This window comes from Haliaeetus albicilla, chromosome 15 (genome assembly GCF_947461875.1).
Source record: "Haliaeetus albicilla chromosome 15, bHalAlb1.1, whole genome shotgun sequence".
Classification (NCBI taxonomy): domain Eukaryota; kingdom Metazoa; phylum Chordata; class Aves; order Accipitriformes; family Accipitridae; genus Haliaeetus; species Haliaeetus albicilla.
Window position 1 is genome coordinate 32,025,535 of NC_091497.1, and position 24,304 is coordinate 32,049,838.

At 42.1% G+C, this 24,304-nt stretch overlaps 1 protein-coding gene across 1 annotated transcript; it reads right to left on the bottom strand.

The window, feature by feature from the left end:
- Positions 1 to 259: 259 nt before the first annotated feature.
- NUFIP1 (nuclear FMR1 interacting protein 1) lies at positions 260 to 24,268 on the bottom strand. The gene is made up of 10 exons (XM_009924009.2): positions 23,465 to 24,268; positions 23,121 to 23,209; positions 21,843 to 21,947; positions 21,132 to 21,194; positions 20,722 to 20,798; positions 12,835 to 12,927; positions 9,631 to 9,893; positions 5,472 to 5,600; positions 3,555 to 3,787; positions 260 to 1,285 (listed from the first exon to the last, which is right to left on the bottom strand). The coding sequence occupies exons 1-10, from the start codon at positions 24,171 to 24,173 to the stop codon at positions 947 to 949; spliced, it is 2,100 nt and encodes a 699-aa protein (XP_009922311.2). The 5' UTR covers positions 24,174 to 24,268; the 3' UTR covers positions 260 to 946.
- Positions 24,269 to 24,304: the final 36 nt, after the last annotated feature.

A 24,304-nucleotide genomic window follows, 5' to 3' on the forward strand; every position in this document is an offset into this window, starting at 1 on the left:
TGTACCAAGGAAGACGCTCTTGCAGAAGGCCAACTAATAACTTCCCAATGCATTAAAAAGGGACAAATCAGTATCTCTTGGTAAGCTTTCTAAACTCTGATAATATTCTTAATACTACGAGTTTGCTTCAAGAGTTAGATTTGTCAGGCGATGACTACAACAGCAGTTAAGGCCTAAGGCTTAATGTTGGCACCTAGTACCTGAGGTCAACCAGCAACCTAGCACTGATGCAAGCAGTTAGCAGTTATTGGGTTTTGGGGGGTTTTTTTGTTATTTTTTTGTTTTTTTTTTTTTTAAAAAGGCTTCTTGCATCAGTCTGCACCCTTGTTTCCATTTCTCTGCTCAATTAACAAATCAGTTCGGAGAGGAGGAGACTCCTGGTGCAAGCAGTACTTTTAGAGCCAGGTCATTTATACCTTCCATTTAATTTCTTCATTTTATACTGGATATATTACATTTATATTGGATATATTGTATCAAATAACAGCTGAAGAAAAAAAAAATACGGACTGAATTACCATTTCAAAAGTACACTGAAATACTTCTGGACACTCAGATACTCCCAGACACACCAGACCACGATTTCACATAAGGAAGATCCATCCTACCGCAACACTACTTGGCTCTGGTGACAGACTGACACACATTTCGTAACGAGGTAAAACACTCAGAGCCCTGAAGCTCAAAAGTGGGGATCTGCACATACTCTAGGGAAGGTCATACTCTGTGCCACTGCTGCCTTTCTGCCACGGGGAAACCAGATTATTCAAGACGAATGCTGTTTTCACAAGGAAATGGCTACCTCGGGCAGAACAGATGAGAAAAGTGGTTTTAACAGCTCTCAGTATGTACTTTAATGATTATTTTGTTATACTGGTGTCTTTTAGAAAGCATCAGTCAGGTAGAAAATGTGAGCCTTTGCTTTACTGTCCACAACAGACATCCTCTACAGTGCTTCTTCACACTGAATTGATGGGGTTTCCCATGTGTCCTCATCTGCCACGTGAGTCATCTGCGAAGTCTGATCCACGGGTGCTTTCTCACCCTGGGCTATTAATAATGCATCTTCTTCTCCTCCTGCTAACTGAAGGTCAGAGCTACAAGAACAATTAGATTCATCAAGTTTGTCCGTCACAGACTCTGCTGTAGTTGTAGAGGACTGTTTAGTCTCTGTTTCAGCTTGTGGTTCTGATTTAAAATTAAGTCCAAACACGTTATTTTGGATGAGGTATCGAACACACTGCAAAATCACGTTCCTTTCGTGTCGGATGTCCTGGGCCAGTAACTGGAAAGAAAGAAGAGAAGATGATGCACATTTCCCTCTATTGCTCTGTAGTTCATACATGCCTAGTAAGATGTACGGCTCTGCTCAGTAATTTTGAGCAACTCTGAATTTAAATAGTTGGCTCTCCCACACAAGTCTCCTTTAACCTCACTGAAGTTCATTTTGGTATTAAAAAAAAAAAAAAAAAAAAAAAAAAAAAGAAGTGAGCCAGAAGGCTGAAGGATCTTTTGTCATTGTGAGCGGCAGCAGAACTAGTACTCTGAACAAAAAACAAGTTTAAAGCAAGTAGCTAAATCTGTAACTACCTGATGATTTGCAGGAGATCTAGCTAAATTTGGCTTGTAATGTCACAGAGAAGCTTTTCTGTCGTTGTTAGAAGATTCAACAGTGGTTTAACCAGCCACTTTAAAGTGTGCATAGTTACACCAGTTACTAAGAGGTGTTACAAGCAGCTGACACCTAAAATGGGCCTTCAGAAGCCTCCCGTCTGAACTAAGAGATGCACATTAGGGCAGAGAAGGGACAGCACAGCGATGTTCTCTTTGCCAGACTGGGAGAAACTGCTGAATTCCCAAATGGCCAAATAAAGGCACGGCTGGGATGCACGATCACCCTATCAAAGACTGTATCTTTGTATTACATTTTTTAATGCAGGGATGAGTATCGGTGGAGCGATGCTACACAAGTTTTTTATTCTGCCAGTGTACAGAATGGCTAAACACACATTACTGTTTGCATGGCTACAATAAACATGTTTTAGTAGCGCCCAAGCTCATGGCCAAATGACTGCCAATAGACATCTGCAGCTATTCTCCTACCTTTTTTTTTTTTTAAAGCACCACTTCACTGATACTACATCCTTTTCTTAGCAATTCTACTTCCTCACTTTTTGGATAAATTCTCAGCAGTGACTTACTGTAAAATTTCAACCTTGCTTCCTCAAGGTTTTTATACACTGACCATTTCTGACAGCCGAAGCCTGCCTGCAAATCTCAGGCACTCCTCTGTGATTCACAGCCACAGTACACATCCTTGAACAACAGTTTTGAGCAACATTAAAAGGTTAAAAAAAAAAAAAAAAGCAATTTTAAAAATGGACTATACTGGCAAGCTACAATTCAAGCTTCCAACATTCTGCCAGCTTCTCTCAGCATGTGGGACTTTATCTGACTTTTTTCCAGAGTCCTCACTGCTTTGATCACCAACAACTTTGAAGAGCAAGAGATAAAGACAACTGCATGCTTTGGGAGCTACACAAAGGGCAAACACTTCCTTTTCAGTCACTAGGAGCTTTAATTCTTGGCAGCAACAGTAGTATGTGCTAAAAGGACTATCAAGGGATTTCTCCCACATCTGCAGCTTGGGATGTGCCTTATCAGGTATCTCTTGCCTAAACATCCTGTGCTGTTTCAGAGCCCTGATGTCAGTGGCACCCTGCTTTCTCCTGTCTTCTGCCCACAGCAAGTTTTCCCTTAGTGGGGGGGGGGGGCTTTACGCTGGCTATTTACAGAATCACAAGGGTAGTCTACCTATCTGATACTGCTCTTGAGTATTAAATGCAATAAAAGCTTCAAAGTTTTGTTTATACTAAAGAAAACCACCAAGCTTCCAAACAGGATGCTTTGCACTGTTACTAAGAACAGAATCATAACACCTTGGACTCACCCCTAACAAAACTCTTTTCACCCTTCTGAGACACGAACCTGCTCATCAAGGTAGCAGAGCTGTCATTTCCTCAGGTTGATCTAAACATGCCTATGGAGAAGAAACTCATGCATGTGCAAGTTGCAGCTCAACACCGCTTCACAGTTTAAGCCACCAACACCCTTATCAACAAGATCTCTTTGACTGCACCTGAAAAAATTGTGTGCTCCTCCACCAGAGGAAGGCAGCTGAATAGCACAGCCGGGAGCAAAAGGAGGAAGATCGGAATAAGGCTGATGGGATCACACTCAAACAAAACTTATTGGATACTACCACAGGGATAGGAGAGGAAGAAACAAAGGTTTTGTCCTTTGTGCAGCTCATTTTAGGCACACGATTAAGTTGTCACCTCTTGCTCACCAAAGTCACTCGTTACCCGAATGCACACCAGGGTATTTCTATGAGTCTATTTAAGCATTTACACCTTCTCCGAGTGAAACACTCACTTTGCTGTTTTTAAGACAGGACCTTTGCTAACTGCTCTAACTTCCCACAGGGAAGAGAACCGCTCACAAATAGTGCTACTCTTGTACAGGAGGCATTATTTTAGCACTAAGACTGTTACCATTTCCAGCAGAGTTGGACGGCGCTTCGGAAGGAGAGGTAATGTTTTCTTGCCCCAGTTATCAGGCCCTCTGGGGGGACGTGCATTTGAATTCGAGCTTCTTAACGTCGTGCCTGCATATTCTGGACATTTTTGGTTTGGGTCTCGACTCGAAGGAACATAAGTAGTTTGAGGCGTATTTCTGAGCGCAGCCTGGTTTTTCTCAGCTTTTGTTGCAGTCTTGACAGGGATTTCTTAAAGAAAAAGAATACACTTTCATCTCAAACTTAAAAGCTTCTTTAACATGTTTATATCCCCATGCACTGGCAGTTCTTTAGTACTATTCTTACTCACATAACCTGATGTGAAGATGTTCAAGGTTTACTTGGAGGAAGGGAGGGTTTTGTTTGGTTTGGGCTTTCTTTTAAAATACAAAGAATAATCTCTAAACATTCACAGAAAGGAAAAAAACATATTTAATTTTTGCAATGCAAAAAGAAAAATAGAAGTAGTAAGAGCTGAAGGAGATTTTCAAACCTCTGCCTTGTTATCACTTAGAAAGTACATTGCTTCCACTTCACAATATAGCTTGCTGCAAATTTGGCTGCTGAGAAAATCATGAGACATGAGGGCAGAGGATGCCCAAGTTCAATTCCCTGCCTGCTAGATGCTCTCTGTAACTTTGCGTAGGCCGTCTAGGGCAAGTAAGGCATAGCAACTATCTGCAAAAGCCAGGAGCAGCAGCAGTGCTGATGCATACACTCAGAGAAGCACAAAATCCAAGTACTAGAGTTCAAGTCTTACTGCAATACCCAGCAGCCTTCTATGGAAAAAGCCCTTAAGGACTTGGAAATTAGTTCACAGGGTGAGCGTAACAGCTTTTTCCTGGCACTATTCAAACACGATTTGAAGCGAGACTGAAGACAGGCTGCTTTTTTTTCCCCCCCAACTAGGGGAAAAAAGGCTTGGGAAATTCGATGACACACACCCTAGCCAAAGTCATTTTATGCCCCACCTTCAACCCAGGACAGGCTGCTGAGAAAAAGCAAGTAAAGAGTGGGGAAAAAACCCCACCCAGTCTTTCAGGAAACTCTCTTTGAGGCTTTCTAAAGTATGCTGTAGGGCTAAGGCAGCGGTGGGGGGGGGAAGGCACAGGGCAAGTAGGAGCTATCACCATATTGGGAACAAGTAATGGCTCACTCAGTAACTCCAGTTAATGCTCAAAACCGGGAGGAGGGAGGAATGGGGAAACAAGAGGAGCAAAATAATGGCATACCCTTTTACTCCTCCCAGCCTGTCTTTATGCAAGGCTTACACCAGTACTAGCGTGCACTGTCACTGAAAGCAAACTGGAAAGGATCTATACACAGACCGCAAAAACATCCCTGTGCGTAACTTTTAACAAGCTTCTCTTTTTACTTGTATAAACCTAAAAATCAACAGGTACAAGACAGCTCTCAATTACAGCACTGGTAGACTAGCCAGAAATCAAAAGGCATTTCCATAGCCAAGTGTTCTGGAGATAAAGCCACTGAACTGCCATTACTTTAACATCTGTGCTAAATGTAAGCCACAGCTTACATGTTGTATTTTTTTCTGCAACACGTTTGATTTTTCTTAAAAAATTTTTCTCAAGAAATTTTAAGTACTATATAGGTTCTGACTGATAACCTGCAGCTTTCAGCAGTTGGGGACACAGCCGTAAAGAGCTGCCACTGGGCTACTGCACTCATAAATGCTGTATTTATAAATACAGAGGGGCTGGACAATGGGATGGGAGATGGCAAAGCACCAAAGACAGGAGATGTGAAGCCCCCCACCGTTCCCAAAGAAGGGGAAACCTGCGATCAGGTTTTATCATTGCTTCCAGTCCACACCAGCGCAGCGACGTAGGGTAGAAGGGGAGAGGAGAAGGGCAGAAGACAGGCTCCTACGTACCTTCGGGCTCGCTGTCAGATGCGCTGCCGTAGTTGGCTGACAACGAACTCAGGGCAGAGGTGACCTGCTTGGGAACAACAGTCAATCCCAGCCTCCCGTCTTCGGCTGCTGCTTCGTCCTTGTCGGATTCTGCAGGGAGAGAAAAGGGAAGAGGGATTTTTTCCCAATGCTCCTGCATGCCAACAGCCAGCCTGTGCAAGCCTGATGTTGGGCACCGTTGCTCAACACCGTGGACTGATAGAAAAAAACCCAGATTTGCCTACTCTCTATGGGCATTCGGTGGCACAGTCGTCTCGCCACTGGTTTACAGTCCTGCCAGCAAAACTACAGAAGCAAAGTATCCTGAACAAGAGCTTGGGCTTTCTGGTTCCTTCTTCACATACCAAACATAATTATAGGTTTTATTATCAAGTGTAGGTAAAGAGAGAGAGAGGATTTCCTAATACGTTTTGAAGTCTTGCTGGATTTAGTCCTGTGGAGGCGAGGGGGTGGGGGAGAAGGACTCAAAAGCCAGTTGGGGGGGAAGAGAGAGAGAAAGGAGAATTAGGCTCATTCAAAGTGAGAATTTCAGAGCAAAGAAATTTTTGGATAGTAAAAAAAGTTTGTAAGGGACATCAAGAACCAAGGCTACAAATTAGATGATCGGTTTTCAGCAGTACTTCAGACCATTTGATACTTAAATCCCCGCAGAGCATTATGGACATGCATGAGTAAGCGAGGTATTACAGTCTCAAACTACCCCAAAACAGAATACCAAGAAGATAGAAGGCAAGCGGACCAAAAATGCTGAAATTGAGGATAGTAGGAAAACAGAGCCCTACCAGAAAACCATTCCTGAAAATAAACACACAAAATTGTGATGGCTTTAGTTTGAAACAAAGGATCTATTTAGAAAGACTCTCAGGTGAACAGTGCTAGTTAGCAAGAAAACTAGGAAATGCTTTTCAGTAATACACCTACAAACAAATGTCATATATATATACACACACACACACCCCACTACTAGCATGACTTTGAGAAACTAGCCTGTTGAGTCTTCTAGAAAAAGACTGGTTGCAATCTTATTTTCACAAAGAAAAAGAGTTGTGCCCTCTCCCATCCCCCTGCCTGTCTAAGCCTGCCCCCAAGGAAAGCTGCCTCACACTTCTTAATAAGATTTTACTGAAGTAAACATTTTTGAGATCTTTATTTCAAAGTCACAAATGTTTCTCTATTCTCTTCTAATATATCATTAACAATTGGCAATCTGATTCATTGGAGCACATGCTGTTCGGTAAAACAACTTTTACATAAATACACAAGTATTTCTCTAAACTACTTACCCACCTCTTTTTACTTTTGAGCTCTTTTGGGAAAAGATTGATTTTCACTGATACAGTAATCATGCCAATTTGCAATTACATTGGAAGCTCATGCTAAACACAGTGCATTTTTCTAATGAAGAATACATAGCATCTGCATATACTTAAGCAATTATAAAGACAGCATTTACTTCAAGTTATTTTGATTCATTGCTGCTTTTTTTCTCTCTCATCCAAAATGTTGAGTGCATACTGTGGTTGGGTGCCTTTTCTTTTTATTTTAAAGAATTACTCTTACTTTGCTTTTAGGCAAATGAGGAAAACACATTTACTAGAGTACATTTTCTTTTTGAGAGTGACATGTTTGGAGGAAGCGTTAGGCCCTCCTGAATACAACTGACTGTTTCTGGTCAGCAGATCCCTCAAAATTTTACACCTGACAGGCTCATCATCTTACCTTGTTTCTGCTTATAAATAAAGAGGAAAATTCTGTTTTCTCATTACCCATTCAATTTCTTAGCTTTTAAGGAACTAGCCACTAAACCTAAGTGAATGCATTATGCAAAAAAATACGTTCCCTCTAGAGAAATGGCTGCCGCTGTTAGAAAGGCTTAAATACTCCAACAAAATGTACCTATACAGTAAAATCATGGACTTGAGTTGTATGATTTTTTTTAAAAATCTATTGTGGTTTTTATTAGTTACGACTATATTTCTCAGTAGTACAAAAAACTGCAACTGGCTTTAATAATGTGTAATAAGCAAGTATCACATTCCTTTTCTACCCATTATAACAGAAGTTACTAGCTGTACTTTGGTATAATTAGACTTTTTATCATTAAGTAAAACACAGATGCTGCGGGGAAATACAGTTATATTTAAGCATACTTAAGTTTCCCAACACGCAGAGATTAGTGGAATAAACAAATTGCATAGGGATGCTGAGTTCTTGTTCCCACTAATTGAAGATTATGTTTTCAAGAGGAAAAACTCAGCATCAGACATCTTTCCAGGGGATGCATTCTAGCCTTATTGCTAAAAATAACTGGAGTATAAGTCAGCTTACATGCCATATTCTAAGAGTACTGCATCACTGCTGACTGTATTATAAATAGTTAGATCTGGAGAGTTTATATTGCTGCCAGCATGTGGAAACAAGACATGCTCACCAGAAAAACCCAAGCAGCCATACTTCAGAGAACACACACATATGGAGAGTATCAAGACTAATTAGATAATACAGCAAAAAAACAGAATTAAAAGAAAAATGCTGAGATTTTAAGTAATTCACTTAACTCATAAAAGGAAATCCATTTGTTTTCACATTCTAAATACTGTTATTTTCAAAACCGCAAAAGGATATTCAATGGTCTTTAAAAAATAATTTGACTGTTGAAGTACTTCATTCTTCTTCTGGCTTTATAAAGTTTTTCTTATTTTACACGTTAGTTTAGCAACCTAATTTGGTGCATGTCCTTTAGACTACTGTATAGTATTTAAGTCAGAATGTGTAATACTGCACACAAACTTTATGGCAGCACTTCCAAAACCCTGACTAGCAAGCAAAAATTTCAGAATCTAAACTTAAAACAACTCAGATGATGTATTTCTTTTCCTGTCCTTCCTAAAGATACTACAGCATCACTTCCCTATGGCCCAAACCACTTTCCCTTTGCCTCTCCCAGCTAAGTGTTTTGGACAAAAAAGCATTCCTAATCAGGAGATTACAGGTAAAATTATTACGGTAAAGTACTTGTTAGAACAAAGATAGAATTCAGGTGCTCCATTAAATGCCCAGAATCCCTCTTCAGCTTGTTAGCTAAATATTGATTTAAAGCTAGTAATGTGCTTTAAACATACAAAGCTAAGATAAGTAAGTATCCAGCGGGGTTATTTTTCAAATCCGAGACACACCTACATCTTGTCTCCCAACATCTTCTCCCCTTCAGATTCAGCATTTTTTGATGATACAGAATAAAATTTAATGCTTCCTAATTCTCACAGAAAAATCAGAAAGACATAAAAGTAGTCTGCTAGATCATCCTTGTGTGTTTATAATACTACAACTTGGCTTGCAAGCAAACTTATGTAGAAGTGCTTAATGCTGGTAGTATCTTAAACATTCTTGTGTCAGCCTTTCCAAATCAGAATTTTTCTTCCTCTTCAATGCCTTTGTATTTCAGTTTCTTTCCAAACCGTATCTCGGCCAAGTCTACTAGTTTTAGCTCCTCCTACCAGCACATGTGGACATGAATTCAGTCAGGCACACACACACATCTCAAAGACCTCTAGACTACGGAGGTAGTTTCCTCCATAACAGGCCAAGTCTACTCGGGCAGAAGTTCCCCAAAATGCAAGATTTACCCCATTTCCTTTAGGTAAAGCACTGACCCACTCCTTCACAATAATCACCCTGGCAATTTTCTTAGAAGACCATGTCCTGAATCAGGATTCTTTCCATGGGAATTTCCATTTAAAAGGAAGTTCTAAGTGCAAGTTTTAGGTGCAGGGATGTTGGACTACCTTCAAGCTTATGACCCTGTTGGCCCTGGCACTATTTGAGCCACAATACAGCAATCCTGGGCTTTTTCGTTAGTACCAATGAGAAGGTAAGTATGACAACAGGCTCCCCAGTATTTTTTCTCCAAGAATACTGTAAAGCCTTGCATCAATCTTCTACTATGAGAGTGTTTTCCCACTTTAAACATGCACAGTTACCCCCCTTTCAATCAAGGACAGAGTCTACACGTTTTTGGAAATCCCCAGCTCTCCCCAGAAGTTGCTAGTTACACAAAAGGTCAGTAATTGCTACAGCAGTACTACTTAAAATAAAAGTTCTCCAAGTTCCTTCATCTCACCAACATCACTGTTTGCCAGAAGACTGAGAGGGTCCATGTCCTTCACGTATGGCTGAGCTGCCAAAGCACGCCGTTTTTCATGTTCCTTTTCACACATGCCGTTTTCTGGTCCATTGGCTTCATTTTGCGTTCTATGTACATTATAATTGTCACCATTATTCCTAAATTTCTTCCAGAACGGGCGCCTTTGTCTTCTCCTCTGTCTTCCTTGCTGCCCCAGCCTCCCTTCATTTTCTGGAGGTTTCCACATCCCTTTCATTTTGCTGGAGAATAAAAATGCAAAGCTCATACAAATGACAAGCTACGAGAATAAAATCAATTGACGTAACCAAACGGCTCAGACCCACATTTAAGGTTCAGCAACACAGCATGATGCCAGGACTTTCTCCAGCTCAGCTAACATGTCATGACAGACCAGACAGGCAGTCACAGCTCATCTCATTGGCAGGGCAATGTGACCAAGCTGGAACCTAAATGAAGAGTTTGAAATTCGTGACCTTTATCTTTTAACAAGGCATAGGGTACGTGGGCTAAGCAAGTTTCTTGATCATCTACAGTGTGAGGACATAGTGTTTTCATTTCACATTATGAAGTCAACAAATACTCCCTTCACTTAGGCAATTAAGTAATTCAAAACAGGGGGAATGTGGAATTCAAAGGGAAGCATCTACTATAAGCATACTTCCATGGCTGAAGTCTCTTTTTTCCAGTTACAGCTCAGAGAAGGATCTTGCTGCACTAAATCCACTTGCTATTCTATTCACCTCTTCCCACCTACGCAACTTTTCTAGACCTCCATCATACAGCCCTTCCAGGCCATCCATTTCTTTGCTTACACAGAAACGTTCCCATTACCAACATTCCTCTCTTCCATACCCTTCCAGCCTAAGTAAGTCCTTCTTGAGAGGAGAACAGGGCCTGCCATAGCATTCAAAATGGCTTTATATCGCAACAAAACGTATTTCATTTCATGACAGTGTCTAACACTGATTGCTCAGCCCCGATAGCATCATCCACCATAGTGCTCCTGTGGCACAAGAGGCAAGCCACCACCTTCCTGTGCATCAGTCTCATCCACAAAAGGAGGCTAATATTACCTCCCATAATTCCACCTAGACAGAAAAATGCGTTTCTGAATTTGTACAGCCAGGCTCTGAATTCAGGATGTTGTCGTATAACCTAGAAGATACTGAGCAAATATAGGCTCAATTAGAGGTGTTGTCCTTGACCAAGGGTTAAAAACAACATTCTGATTTCCCTGGGGCCTCAAACACCCAGAAAGAAACCCCAAGGTCACAAATACATCCCAACAAACGTCAGCTTGGCATCTGCCTTCCCTTCATGAAAGATATACTACTCTTTGCTTCCTGTTCAGAGGGGGATAAAGAGCCATGCGCTATTAATCAGCTGTTGCAAGACACCAGACAGACTAGCAAAGTGGTCCTTCTGCATCTCTAATCTCACACGCAGGGATGCTGAGAATTAGCAGTTGTAAAGCACTTCAGAGAACCACACATGGAAAGCGCCATAGATGTGTTAAGTATCTAATCCTTTCTAAATCTTACTTAGCTATTTGCTTTAATAGTACAGCTTGCAGAGAACAAGTTGTTTTCTATTTTTGTCTTATGCATCAGTAAATTTGCCAGATAAGCACCAATTCCAGAATCTTTACTGTTGATATACAAAGCAGAAATGACAGCTTTTTGGACAGTTCATCAAGTCTATAGTGCTAGCAGCTCAGGGAAGGGAGAGGAAAAAGGAAGAGATTTCTAGAATCAACCAGAGTTAAAGGTTACTAAGTCAAAGCAAACAACCTGTAATTTTGAGGGCTTTTTTTCCAAACAATTTTCCAGATACAAAGTTACTAACAAATGTAATAGTATTGAATTGCTGATGGACATTTAAGACTACCTAATGCATCCGACTCAGCCACAAGAGTTACCAAATAAACCCGTAGACACCAAACGGTTTGTTACTGTGACAAGCAAAACTCATCTTCGCTCATAATAATACTACATATGTTTGTGGCTTTAGCCTCAGTGCCTGCATTTGGTTCCTTGGGTCCAAAGCACTTCTGCACCTTTACATCCTTGAAGGAAGTTTTCCTTCAGTCTTTTATAAACTGCTCTTTCCAAAGTCAGGAAAGGCAACCGGTTGGAGGGGCTGGGTAAGTGTTGGGACTTCTGAACCACATGCTGCACCAAGGTAATTTGCACTGTCACCATTTAACAAATTAGACTAGCCTGACATGAACCCTATACTGCACTAGTTCAACCGCTTTACCATGGTGCAAGTTTTACTTTGTTTGGTGTCATTCCCTACAAAAAAAAGAAAAGAACTAGGCAAGCTCCAGCTTCACTTCCAGGCAGCAGCAAATGGTACTTAGCAAGAGCCCCTCAGAACCGAGTCTGCTTCTGCCTTCCAGCTCAGTTGTTCTAGTTTAAACAAGTGATATTCTAGGAGCATGGATCATTATACCAATTTTTTTATAAGTCTTCCCACAAGCCCTGAAGTAGAGCTAATGAAGTTAAGCTGGTTCCACATAACACTGACACTGAGGGGAAGAGAAAAGCACAAAGGCCATACTGGAAAGTAATGCACAATATAAGGGAGAGAACAGATAAAAATCCAAGAGGAGTGTTAGGTTCAGAACAAAGGTAGCAGATAGATAAAGATGATGGAGGGTAGAAGAAAGAAGTAACACTACTTAAGCTATGAAAATAAAGTTAAATCTTCCTCCCCTCTTCACTTGATTATTGATTTATCATCTGAGAGGAGAGAGCAAGAAGCCAAATCTGCTCCTAAAATCTCTCTTGGCCATTGTCAGGCATTAAAGGATTAGACCATGTGGATTCATTATGTTGCGTGACTTCCGTCCCCATTATTTCTTTTTCAGAGACCAAGGTTACACTGATCTAATGAATGGCCACTAGAATGTGGTTCTCTCAAACAAGCCAGAGTGCAGAATTCAGCAAGAACATCAGATTTCTAATACAATTATTGTTTGATTTAACTGAAGTGGACTATAAAGCACTGTAAACAAAAGAACATTACATCTGCAGTTTGTCAAATGACCTGTCCTCTGTTAAAGGGCAGCTAGGTCGTGTGTACAGTGGCAGCAGTAAGTGCTGAGAGACCACAGTAAGAGAGCGTAGTTCTGAACACATTAAGAGGAAAGCAACAAGCTTGTTTCAGAACGCTTACCCAAACTGTTGGGTAGTCAGCACTTCTCCCCTTTCTTCCTTCTGCATCTGCATTGCCTTCTTCCTTTCAATGTTTGCCAATGTAGGGAAATTTCTAGAAGAAAAAAAAAAATAATTCACTGGCTCTGAAATGATTTACTGCACTTTGTCAATTCCCACTTTACCAGACCAGCATCCTCTATAAACATAACAGATCTTTAAAACATTTCATGGAAGTTTAACAGACTGTTTCCTTCTTAAAAAGGCATTGGTGAGGAAAAGAAACCCAAGTGCATTTATGCTTACACACTCAGATTAAAAAATAAAACAAATGAACTACCAAATTTTCATGATTAGATTTACCAAACCATCAAACAAGCTACAGACAAACAGTTCTGTTAATGCTTATGAACCCTCTGCCTGCCCCTACACATAACAGCACGATTTAGTCCTGCAATTTTATTTTTATGGTGCTTCAGTTGGAGTATTTGAATGATCTTAAAAGGTACAATATGTCTTTAGCAAACCAACTGCTGAGTTCTTGTAATATCAAAAAAAAAAGTTATAAGAACAGGTTCTGGGCACACAAGATTCCTTTAATGTGATAATTAGGGAAAAGCACACAAGTTTCCTCTCGAGCAATATTCAGTATTGCGCTTGCACACTGACCTCTAGTTCACCAAAATTACTGCCCCTTTTTAATTCCAGCTTCGAGAAAAATTGCTAAGTCATGCAGATCAAAACAAACCTACTGCTATAACCATCTCCCAAACCACCCCTGTCTTCCATTTCTCACCTGTGTTCCCATCCTTCCCTATGGACAAACGCCATGCTGGTTCTAATATGCAAAGCCTACTGCAAATTACCGTCAAAGCCCCCAGATGGCTACGTTAGTTGCTCCATAAACATTAGTTAGCTAAATCCCAGTGCTTTGAGATAAAGGTGGTACACAAGAAACACGTGCGCACCCCCACCAGCTTCTGGATAAAAACACAAAATATAAATACTTGATAAGCCTATTAGAATGGAGTAACAAGAAACTTAGAACAGCTACACACTATATGTAGCTATCAAAAAGGACACGTATCTTTCTTTAAATATTTAAGCTTATCACACACATCTTCCCCATTAACTCTCTTCCCCCGTTAAGTGCCACATTGATACAAGACAGCTTCAACCACATACCAAGGGAAAAAGATGAGAAGCATTTCCTACAAGACGCACCTAAACACGCTACAGAACTTGTCTCCTTTAAGAGGATTTCAACACAAGCTGTCAACATCTATTTTCATTGGATTCCTCCCAGAAATCCGCCATACAGCTCGAGCATAGGGATGTGATGTTTTATCTCTGCTCTTCCCTGTTAGCTACATTTGTTCATCCATGTTATAACGCTCCCAGCACACAGCAAGCATGCAATGAATTATTTAATCTCAAAAGCTTTGCATTGACAAAGACCCCTGTGTTTTGCACCTCTCCACAGTTTTAGGATAAGGTGCTTTCCTTCACAGGCATAAGGCTCACAGCAGGAGAGAGAGCTGTAAAATAAGTAGTTATGCTCAAAAGAGCCCCAAGCTTGTCTTAGAAATTTTTATTTTTTTTAAAGACATAAGTGAAGACCCCTAATCCTGGAGCAAAGGAGTCTTCGAAGTGCTCCTGTAGTCATGCTGATTAAGGACATATTCAGACACGCTCTCACAACATTATTTGAGACGTGACTACCTCCCACTTTCATTCCTACGAGTTACCACTCCCTCCACTGAGGCACCTTAATGGACTCCACGAAAGCTTTCCGTTCGATTCATTGCCAAGACAGACAATTTCTCCCAAACCACCCTTCCAGCTGACACAGGCAGTAACTAACAGCTAAAGAGAGACCAAGTCATAAGTCTGAGTATGCCTGCAAAAGCACATATGAAGGCACCTCTAGTGGCTGTGTTTATTTTCTCCAGCTCTTTGCAAATGCATTTTACTCACTGCTTTACCTTGTGCAGAAAATGTACCTATTTTGACTGAGCACATGTAGTGTTTCACTTCATTCACAACAAGCAAATGAGCATCTGCTAGTTTATTCTCCCATCTGAGGACTTGGTGGGCAGTAAGCTCTAGACGTTCGAGTCACCAGCCTCGGTACAGGGTAAATTGGGTTCATTGGGCTAAGCCCACCTGGTGGGACCTGGCCAAATCAACCCCAGTTGTCCCTGCAAGGAGCAAGTGGACCAAAGAGGCACGGACCAAAGTTACCCACCCACCCCAATGGACCAGCCCCAGTGCAACCCCACAACTCATCAGGTACCACATTCCCAGCACAAAGAGGTCTGTGCACCTCCTGGCATCAGCTACATCTGCCCACGCAGGCAGCAACATTCAACTGGACCCTAAGTGGAGGCACATTATGGTCTTGAGGTGCAAGTTTATGGCAGACTTCACAAACTTTACTATCTAAGGACAGCCACAAAGTACTCGAGAGTTCAAAAAAAGAGAGGATTTTTTGGTTTGTTTTGTTGTTGGTTTTTTTTTTTTTGATACAGAGAATTCTTATTCAGGAAGGGTAAATTTAGGAAAACTGCTTGTCCTAGTTTCGGCTGGGATAGAGTTAATTTTCTTTCTAGTAGCTGGTATAGTGTTATGCCTGGATTCAGTATGAGAATAATGTTGATAACACACTGATGTTTTCAGTTGTTACTAAGTAGAGTTTATATTAAGTCAAGGATTTTTCAGCCTCTTATGCCCAGCCAGCAAGAAGGCTGGAGGGGCACAAGAAGTTGGGAGGGGACACGGCCAGGGCAGTGACCCAAACTGGCCAAAAGGATATTCCATACCATGTGTCATCATGCCCAGTCTATAAACTGGGGGGACCTGGCTGGGGGAGGCAGATCGCTGCTCAGGAACTAACTGGGCATCGGTCAGCGAGTGGTGAGCAATTGCATTGTGCATCACTTGCTTTGTATATTCCATTTCTTTTATTATTATTATTGTCACTTTAAAATTATTATTATTATTATTTTCTTCCTTTCTGTCCTATTAAACTGTTTTTATCTCAACCCACAAGTTTTACTTTTTTTTCCCCGATTCTCTCCCCCATCCCACTGGGTGGGGCAGGGAAGCGAGCAAGCAGCTGCGTGGTGCTTAGCTGCTGGCTGGGGTTAAACCACACCACTGCTCCTGAACAGAGGTGTGACAATGCAGAAGGAAGAGCCTATACTCATTCTCTCCACATAAAAGACCACGTGTTAAAACCCAATGAGCTGACTTGGGTTTTGAATCCTTCTCAGAAGGCATGCCCTCCTCCCCTAACAAAATAAGGTTCTTAAAATGTTACCTACAAACACCACTGAAGCAGAGGAATTAGCCCAGCACTTAGGTCCTGCAAGCAACTTGTCAGAGCTTGAATACAGACAGCTTCATCACTCACCACAGAGGCTTTACAAACCTAAGCAACTTACTGTAAAAGAGGGCGTTAGACCTGGATGTGATGGTCTGGCGCAGTAGATATCATGAAGGAGCCAGTACTGCCTGGGAAGGCAGCCCCATTTCATAGCAGCTGCAGTTTCCAACCATAGACACGTCTATAATCCAAACTGGTTTTCAGGCTAAAATGAGTATGTTACATATACACCAACAACGTCCAGAGACAGGGAATGGTGACACTGAGCATAATCACTAACATGTGGGCCTTAGTGAATAGAGTTGTTTTTTTTTCCAATAAATAAGTGTGCTAGCCAGAGTCATACATGTTTTATAGGCCAGCATACTCTATCTCACTCACATAAACATCAGAGCAAACCGGCTCTTAGCAAGCAGTGGAAAAACAGAGCTTTGCCAATGTCTAACAGAAGAGAGACCTGTTTCTATAGCAGTTTACACAATGAATTTCTGAGCTGAGAGCTGTACAAGTTTATCATCTTTATAGGAACAGCACAGTGATCAAATTGCCTCAATAATTTGTTGAGCTGGTCTTGATTGCATATGCACAGCCAACAGCAAAGGGAACACGGATAGCACAAAGGGAACAAATATGGCCCAACAGAGAGCTGATAAAATCTTGGTTTAAGACTCCCAGGCATTCTATTGAGCATCTCTAGTGTAATTTTACCGTATTAGCTGAGGCAGTTTTATTGCTAATCTATCCCTGCAGTTTGGAGTAAACTTTATTGTATCTATGTTTACCTCGATCTACCAACACATTCCTTCTACTTTGCTTCGTCTTCTCTACTTTTACCAGGTGCTAAGAAGTTATTTTCCTTATTACATATTTAACTGCTATGAATGCAACACCAGGGAGGATTCCAAGCTACTCTAGGACTATCGTTGTTCAACTAGAGAACCACAAATTAAAAGTCATGTGGTTGACAGTATTGGCCTTCATTCATTAAGCATGTGCTCAGCCTAGGAGATGTACTGCAAGGAAATACAGCAGTCGATCCCTAACTGAACAAAAAAACCCCAAGAGATTAAAGACACCGGGGAGAAGGGCAACTCACAAGATCAAGAAAATCATCCAATGTTATATTAGGACCTAAGCAAAAGTAAGTTTAACGATTCGCTTTAACACCAAAGCAGCCTTGCCACATTCTTGCTAATAACCTTTGCTCAATAAGAGTTGGTTAGAAACAGATGGGGTAGCAGGACCCAGATCTCACTTAGGAAGAAGGGAAGACAGCAATACCTCATTCTGGCACATTCAGGAAATGCACTGCAGATAATACCTTTTAAGCTTGTGTTTAAAGAAAAATATGCTGAAAACAGCACATTTCTCAACACTTGCAAGGGACAGGACAAATCAAAACAAGAAAAGTAATTGTAATCACCAAAGCTGATGTCAGACTTCACAACCGTCTGCCTGCAAAACATAGGAAAACCCTGAGATCACGTGGAACTTCATCTCTATTGCTGTTCGCTTAATTAGATTGCCTGGCTCACCAGGTTCAATGGGCCACAAACCACTAAAGAGTCTTTTAGGTAAGCAGAGACGTGAAGGCTGCAGCAATGAACAGGGCATTGTACAGAATCAGACAGGAAAGCAGCATTCCAACCCGGCATACTTCATCCAGAGATACTCGCTCCTTCCCAGCTCTCCCCTTTCTCTTCCCTCTACATAAGGCTGCACTTTAAACACAGGCTCTTTCTAAAAGATTTTAAGCAGAACACACGACTGAGCAACACACCAGCTAATTAAGAAGAAAAAAAATCTCAACTCTGTAGGTAATTATTTATAACTGCTGAAAGAACAAGCAAGACAGAAATGTTAGGGATGCAGCATGGAAACACACATGTTAAATCACTGCAACCTAATTAGAAACAAACTACTAATGACCTGAAAAGATTCATTCTTAGCTCTGACTGGAGCTTCTAGAAAGAAAAAGGCTTTTTCCTGTCACCATAAACCAAAACTGCCTAATAGCTCAGACTCCCTCTGGTGTCCTTTCTTTCTGTACAATGCAATGTTTACTGTGAGTCAACAACAGACCTTCAGTACTAAACTGATGCTTTGCTGGCGACCCAATTAATGCTTCACAAGAGTTTCAGCTGGGTTTCTCTCTTTTTTTTCCCTGGAGGATGTTAGTACAGCTTCCTTGCTGTACAAAGAGTAACAAAAGCCACCCAGGTAGTCATTCTACACCCATCCATTATGCTAAACAAGATGCCCACAGAAGGACTGAAGTCCTAAAATAAGCCAAAGCACTACTCCATCTAGTGGCCTTGGCTTAGAAGGCCCTAATCTCATATTGCCTTTTTTGGTTGGTGGTCGCGACTACAAGACTTTATTTCCATTGATTTTACTTTGCTGCGGTGAACAAAGACTTTCAGCAATGTTGTACTGCAGCCGAGTTATGTTGATCTGTAAAAAACCAACAGTACCCGCCATGAGATTACCTAGCAACTCAGCAAAAACAATCTCAGGCAGAGTATCATCCTTAAAATTAACTGTAGGTAAATGGTGCTTTGACTCACAGCACCCACTCCCTGAGCAAGTAGTATCTGAAACGTGACTGTACATTCAATTCCTGCTTCCCTAATGTTCTAGTATACAGTAGAGCACATACTGACACACACACCTTAAACATCATTTCAACACTTAAACCTTAGCATCAGCTAAGACAGGAACTCTCCCAAACGCCTCCCAAAACAGAGAAGTGTATGAAAAGTTGAAAATGAGTAGCAAAGACTCTGCACACAAGTACTGATGTTCATCCTTGGGGCTACTGTTAGAAAATTAAGTGTAGGCCACCAGACAGGCAAATCTAAGGACATTCTGGGTTTTGCTAACCCTGTTAACACTTCATATTATTAGTAATAAAGACCTGGTAAGTATCCCTGCTGGAAAAGAAAAGAAAAAAAAAAAAAAAACCCAGAAAAAAAACCCCAGCAATATGTAGACTGGAAGCAAATAAAAACCAAGCCCTCAAGTTATCTTTTGAATAAAAGGAAACCTTGGAACCAAAGCTAACACCAAACTTGTACTTGCACAGATCACAAGCAATTTTTGTCTGGTTAACTATGGCATTTTAAACATAGGAGAAAAGAAATTTTTGTTTCTTTATCAATAACACCTGTTTTTAAAAAAAAAGGAACCTACAGATAATCTTCATTTGTAAAAAACTAACAGCAGGTACAACAGCTGACTGCTGTGATGTGCTGACATAGTGATAAGACTTCTCTTTGCCTTTCTGCAATTTGCAGAAAAAGCTGAAGCCACATCCAGAGGAAAGTTAAAACTTGCAGGGATGAACTCACATGGGGAGAAATTTTGCTTCTCAATACAGCAAAAAGTGATGGGAGGCAATTAAAAAGAAAAATCTCCTACCACACATTCCACTCATTTTTCTCTTTTACAAAGCCATTGTGTAAAAACTTATTAAAGGAAGCCAGGGTCAAAGCAAGAATGCATTAACGTTGCTTTCTGACATAAACGCAAGCTGGATTCATCAGCAAGACTGCAGACAACTGCATTTATTTTCATTTTTTAAAAAACAAGTGACTAATACACTGTCCTATCTCATCACCAGTGACCTTGAAATCAAATTTGTGTAACTTCCCACTCTGCATATAGGACTCTTGCTCACAGAAACAAAACCCGTGTACCAATCACTCACAAGACTGTATTCTAAGGAACAGAAGCAAGGGAAGTCTACAGCATCTTTCACCTGCTGGAAAAGGGTAGATTTTAATCTGTTCAACTCTGAGAAAAAAATAATCAGTGGGATAGGGTCTATGGAAGTACAGTGTGAATTTTTAAACACTTCAATGCTGGTCAACAGAAAAAAAACTATACCACCTCACAGAGTGAGAAATAATGAGAAATACTGCTTACATGGGAACTTTATCTTGCACCCTAGGTACAATGCAAGTTAAGACTACCTGAGACAGCATCATTCATGGATTCTGTTCTCTTTCAGTAGAAAGATGTCAAGCAATGCAGAAAGTTCTTAAAAACTAGGAAAACTCCCTGTTGGCATCTACTGGGACAACTTAAGCTGAGGAATTTTGCACACAGCAGGATGCATTACAATTATAGTCAGTACAATAGTTTCAGATTTCTTAGCTATTAAAAAAAAACACCAAGCAAACACACACACATTTCTGACCTAAAATGTCTCAGTGATCAGGCTAAAAGGAATGAGTCATTCACCTAACCTGGGGCACCAAATCAAATGTCTGGGAAAGCTACTTCCTTCTCAGTTGCTATCTTGCCTTCTATTATAATAATCTGAATGATTATAGTCTCTACAGCTTGCACTGTCCTGGCTCAGGCATTCTGACATAGACCACTACTGCGGGAGTCAAAGGAACAGCAGCAGCAAGCACATGCTGCTACTGCCTTTTAGCTGTCATCTAATGATCACAGAGGGAAAATACAGTTAAAAAAAAAAAAAAAAAAAAATCATAGGTCACAAGTTTTACTCACTTTTTTCTTTCTTCTCTCCACCTAGCGATCTCTTCTGGACTATCTAATTTTATTCTTTTAGCACCAGGTGCATGGGCCTAAGGAAGAAGTATTTCACAGGTATTTAAAAGGGGAAGGAAAGAAAAAAAACACAAGAAAAAAAAAAGCATCATTCTGTCAACTATAGTAGTACCACACTGTTTTCATCTACAAAAGCGGAGAGACTGCATACAGTGATTACAAAATGAATCCATTAAAAAAACCCGTAGCATTCAACATACTTTCATCCATAATATTGTCTTACAACAGATTCTAGTCAGAGGTGATATGTTTTCCTTCCAGAAGGACGAAAGCAAGCCTCTAAAGAATGAGAAAATGGACTACAGGAAAGATTGCACACACTCCTATTTTGGGCCCGGGAGGTTACCTACGTTCTTCCAGTGTATCTGAACTATCTTCTCGTGTGCGCTGAAATTGCAACCTTCTTCTGTGCACTGCAAGATAAGGGGGTGAACTTAAGACACGCCAAGTTACACAAACAAATTATAAACAAGCATTCAAGAACACTTCAAACAAACTCAGTGCCAGATGCCTGTAGAATCAGTTATACAGAACTTTTAAGCTACCCAGTTTCAGAACAAACGTGATGGTAAAAACAGTAAGAAGAGATAATGTACTTTAAAATTTCATCTGATTTTAGAATAACAAGTGAAGCCAACATATTTGATAATTGGAGATAATGTGAAGCTAACCTAAGAGAAAGATATGCAAGACTCTCCAATTCCAAATTTTGATACTTCTTCGCAATAAAGGAGTAGATTTTTAAAATACGTTTTCCACATAAAGTCCTTTCACACAAAAATCTTACATGGTATACTGATATCAGTGAATCAATTCCTACCACTGGGGTGACTTAGCAATAATTCACAAGACAGACATTAAAATGACTTCAGTAATAAAACCAAAAATACAACCGAGACCACCCCTCCACACAGCATTCAGAAAAAATCCTCCCCCAACACTCTCTGTAGCCCTGGAACCTCTTTGTTAAGTCTTCCATTCAAAAAGCAACTACAGGTAACTACTTATCAGGCACAAAGTTAAAAACCAAAATGTAAATAAAACAACCCAAACTCATCAACCTGTTTATGTTGTGAAATATGTTCATCATACTTCTCCTGGTTTTTATAGCCACGGTCACAGGTATCACAATAATGAGAGAAAACTGGCTCTTTTTTCTTTTTGGTCTGCAAAAAAAAAGACGACATCATCTCAAGATTGCAGTTACAAGATTACAAGGTATCCCTATTTCTAACTAGGTGTGAAACACTTTTGTGAGTATTTTTGTTAATAAAGCCATGAATTAAAACATGTTTCAAAAGTTTCAAAGATAAGCTAACAAAACATGAAAGTGAAATTCAAATTACTCATCTTCCAAACAAAGCACCCTGCACTCAGCTCTTTCCACTGTGACCTTTCCATCAATTATCACTTCTGCAAACATACCAGGCTGGCACAGATTTATTGAGTGCTGGGAGGAGAGCTAGGCTACAGCCCTGAATCTCTTCCCTATCAAGTCAGACCATGCCTGTTCACACACAACATGCAAGAGCTCAGAAGGCAGGAGAGATCCTTCCTTCTCCCACTACATCATCAAGGTGATCTGGCTGTCTGGCCCTTATAATATAACAGAGCGCTAATGTAATTTAGGTACTCGGGCATCATCATGGTAAGGGCTTTTCTAAATTAAAACTGTGTTAGATTTTGGTTGAAATGTATCTTTCTTCCAACAGGCTCCAGATTTGCAGGCTGACTGTCATACGTTTGCTCTTTTTTAAGGGCAGGCACGTTAGACAAGAATATGGGGCCTCTGTAGTACCATGGGGCAAGTCCCACACGACTGCCACCATCACAGTAAGACAGAATAGTTTGGGTCGTAAGGGACCTTCAAAGATCATCTAGTTCCAGCCCCTCTGCCATGGGCAGGGACATCTTCCACTAGACCAGGTTGCTCAAAGCCCCATCCAACCTGGCCTTGAACACTGCCAGGGACGGGGCACCCACAACTTCTCTGGGCAACCTGTGCCAGTGTCTCACCACCTTCACTGTAAAACATTTCTTCCTTATGTCCAATCTAAACCTGCCCTCTTTTAGTTTAAAAGTATTGCCCCTTGTCCTGTCACAACAGGCTCTGGGTAAAAAAAGTCTCTCTCCATCTTTCTTACAGGCCCCCTTTAAGTACTGAAAGGCCACAGTAAGGTCACCCTGGAGCCTTCTCTTCTCCAGGCTGAACAACCCCAACTGTCTCAGCCTGTCTTCACAGGAGAGGTGCTCCAGCCCTCTGACCATTTTCATGGCCCTCCTCCAGACCTGATCCAACAGGTCCTTGTCTTTCTTGTGCCGGGGACCCCAGTCCGTACCTTTGGCTTGTTATTTTCTTCTGGAAAACGTTTGGTAAACCCAGGCGCTTGCTCGCCTTGCCATTTCTGGGAAAAATTGCCATTTCCACCTTCCAAAAAAAAAAAAAAAAAAAGCCAGTTATACAAAGAGCCGGTAAAACACACCCCCTGCTACCTCGATGGGCCCGCTGTGGCGGGAAAGGGCCTGGGGGAGAGAAGACCCGGGGATCCATGACCAGCATGGAGAGCGGGGCACATCCTTGGAGGGAGAAGGGGTCTCCCCGCAAGGGTTAGGGACAGCCCAGGGTCCCCCCAATGGGACAGAGTCCACGGGCCTAAGCGATGACTTCCCCCGCGCCCCTCACCAGAGCGCGGGCCCTGCGGTCGCTCTCCGTAGGCTGGAGGGTACCAGGTGGTGGGCGGCAGGTAGCTGTCAGCAGGCGGGTAGTTCTCAGGGGGCAGGTAGCTCTTGGGTGGCGGGTAGCTGTCAGCGGGTGGCAGGTAACTCTCGGCGGGTGGGTAGCTGTCAGTGGGCGGCGGGTAGCTCTGGGCAGGCGGGTAGCTCTTGGCAGGCTGGGGGTAGCTCTCAGCGGGCTGCGAGTAGCCGTCGGTGGACGAGTAGCCCTCAGTGGGCTGCGAATAGCCCTTGGTGGACGAGTAGCCCTCAGTGGGCTGCGAGTAGCCCTTGGTGGACGAGTAGCCATCGGCGGGCTGCGAGTAGCCGTCGGTGGACGAGTAGCCCTCGGCGGGCTGCGAGTAGCCCTTGGTGGACGAGTAGCCCTCGGCGGGCTGCGAGTAGCCGTCGGTGGACGAGTAGCCATCGGTGGGCTGCGAGTAGCCCTTGGTGGACGAGTAGCCCTCGGTGGATGAGTAGCCGTCGGCGGGCTGGGAGTAGCCGTCGGTGGACGAGTAGCCCTCGGCGGGCTGGGAGTAGCCGTCAGGAGGAGGGTAGCGGCCGGGCGGCGGGAAGGGCGCGGGGGGAGCCCAGAAGCTGGGCTCCCAGGTGGGCGGCGGGCAGAAGAAGGGCGGGGGGAGCCCCGGCGGCGGCGGCGGGTACCAGGCGAAGGGGTTCATGTCAGGCCCGAAGCGAGCGAGCGGCCGCCCGGCTGCAGGTCCCCGCTACCGCGATGTGCTGCCGCTGCCGCCGCCACCACGTGGGGCCACCGCGGTGGCCGCCACAAAAGACGTCACTTCCGGAGGCGAGC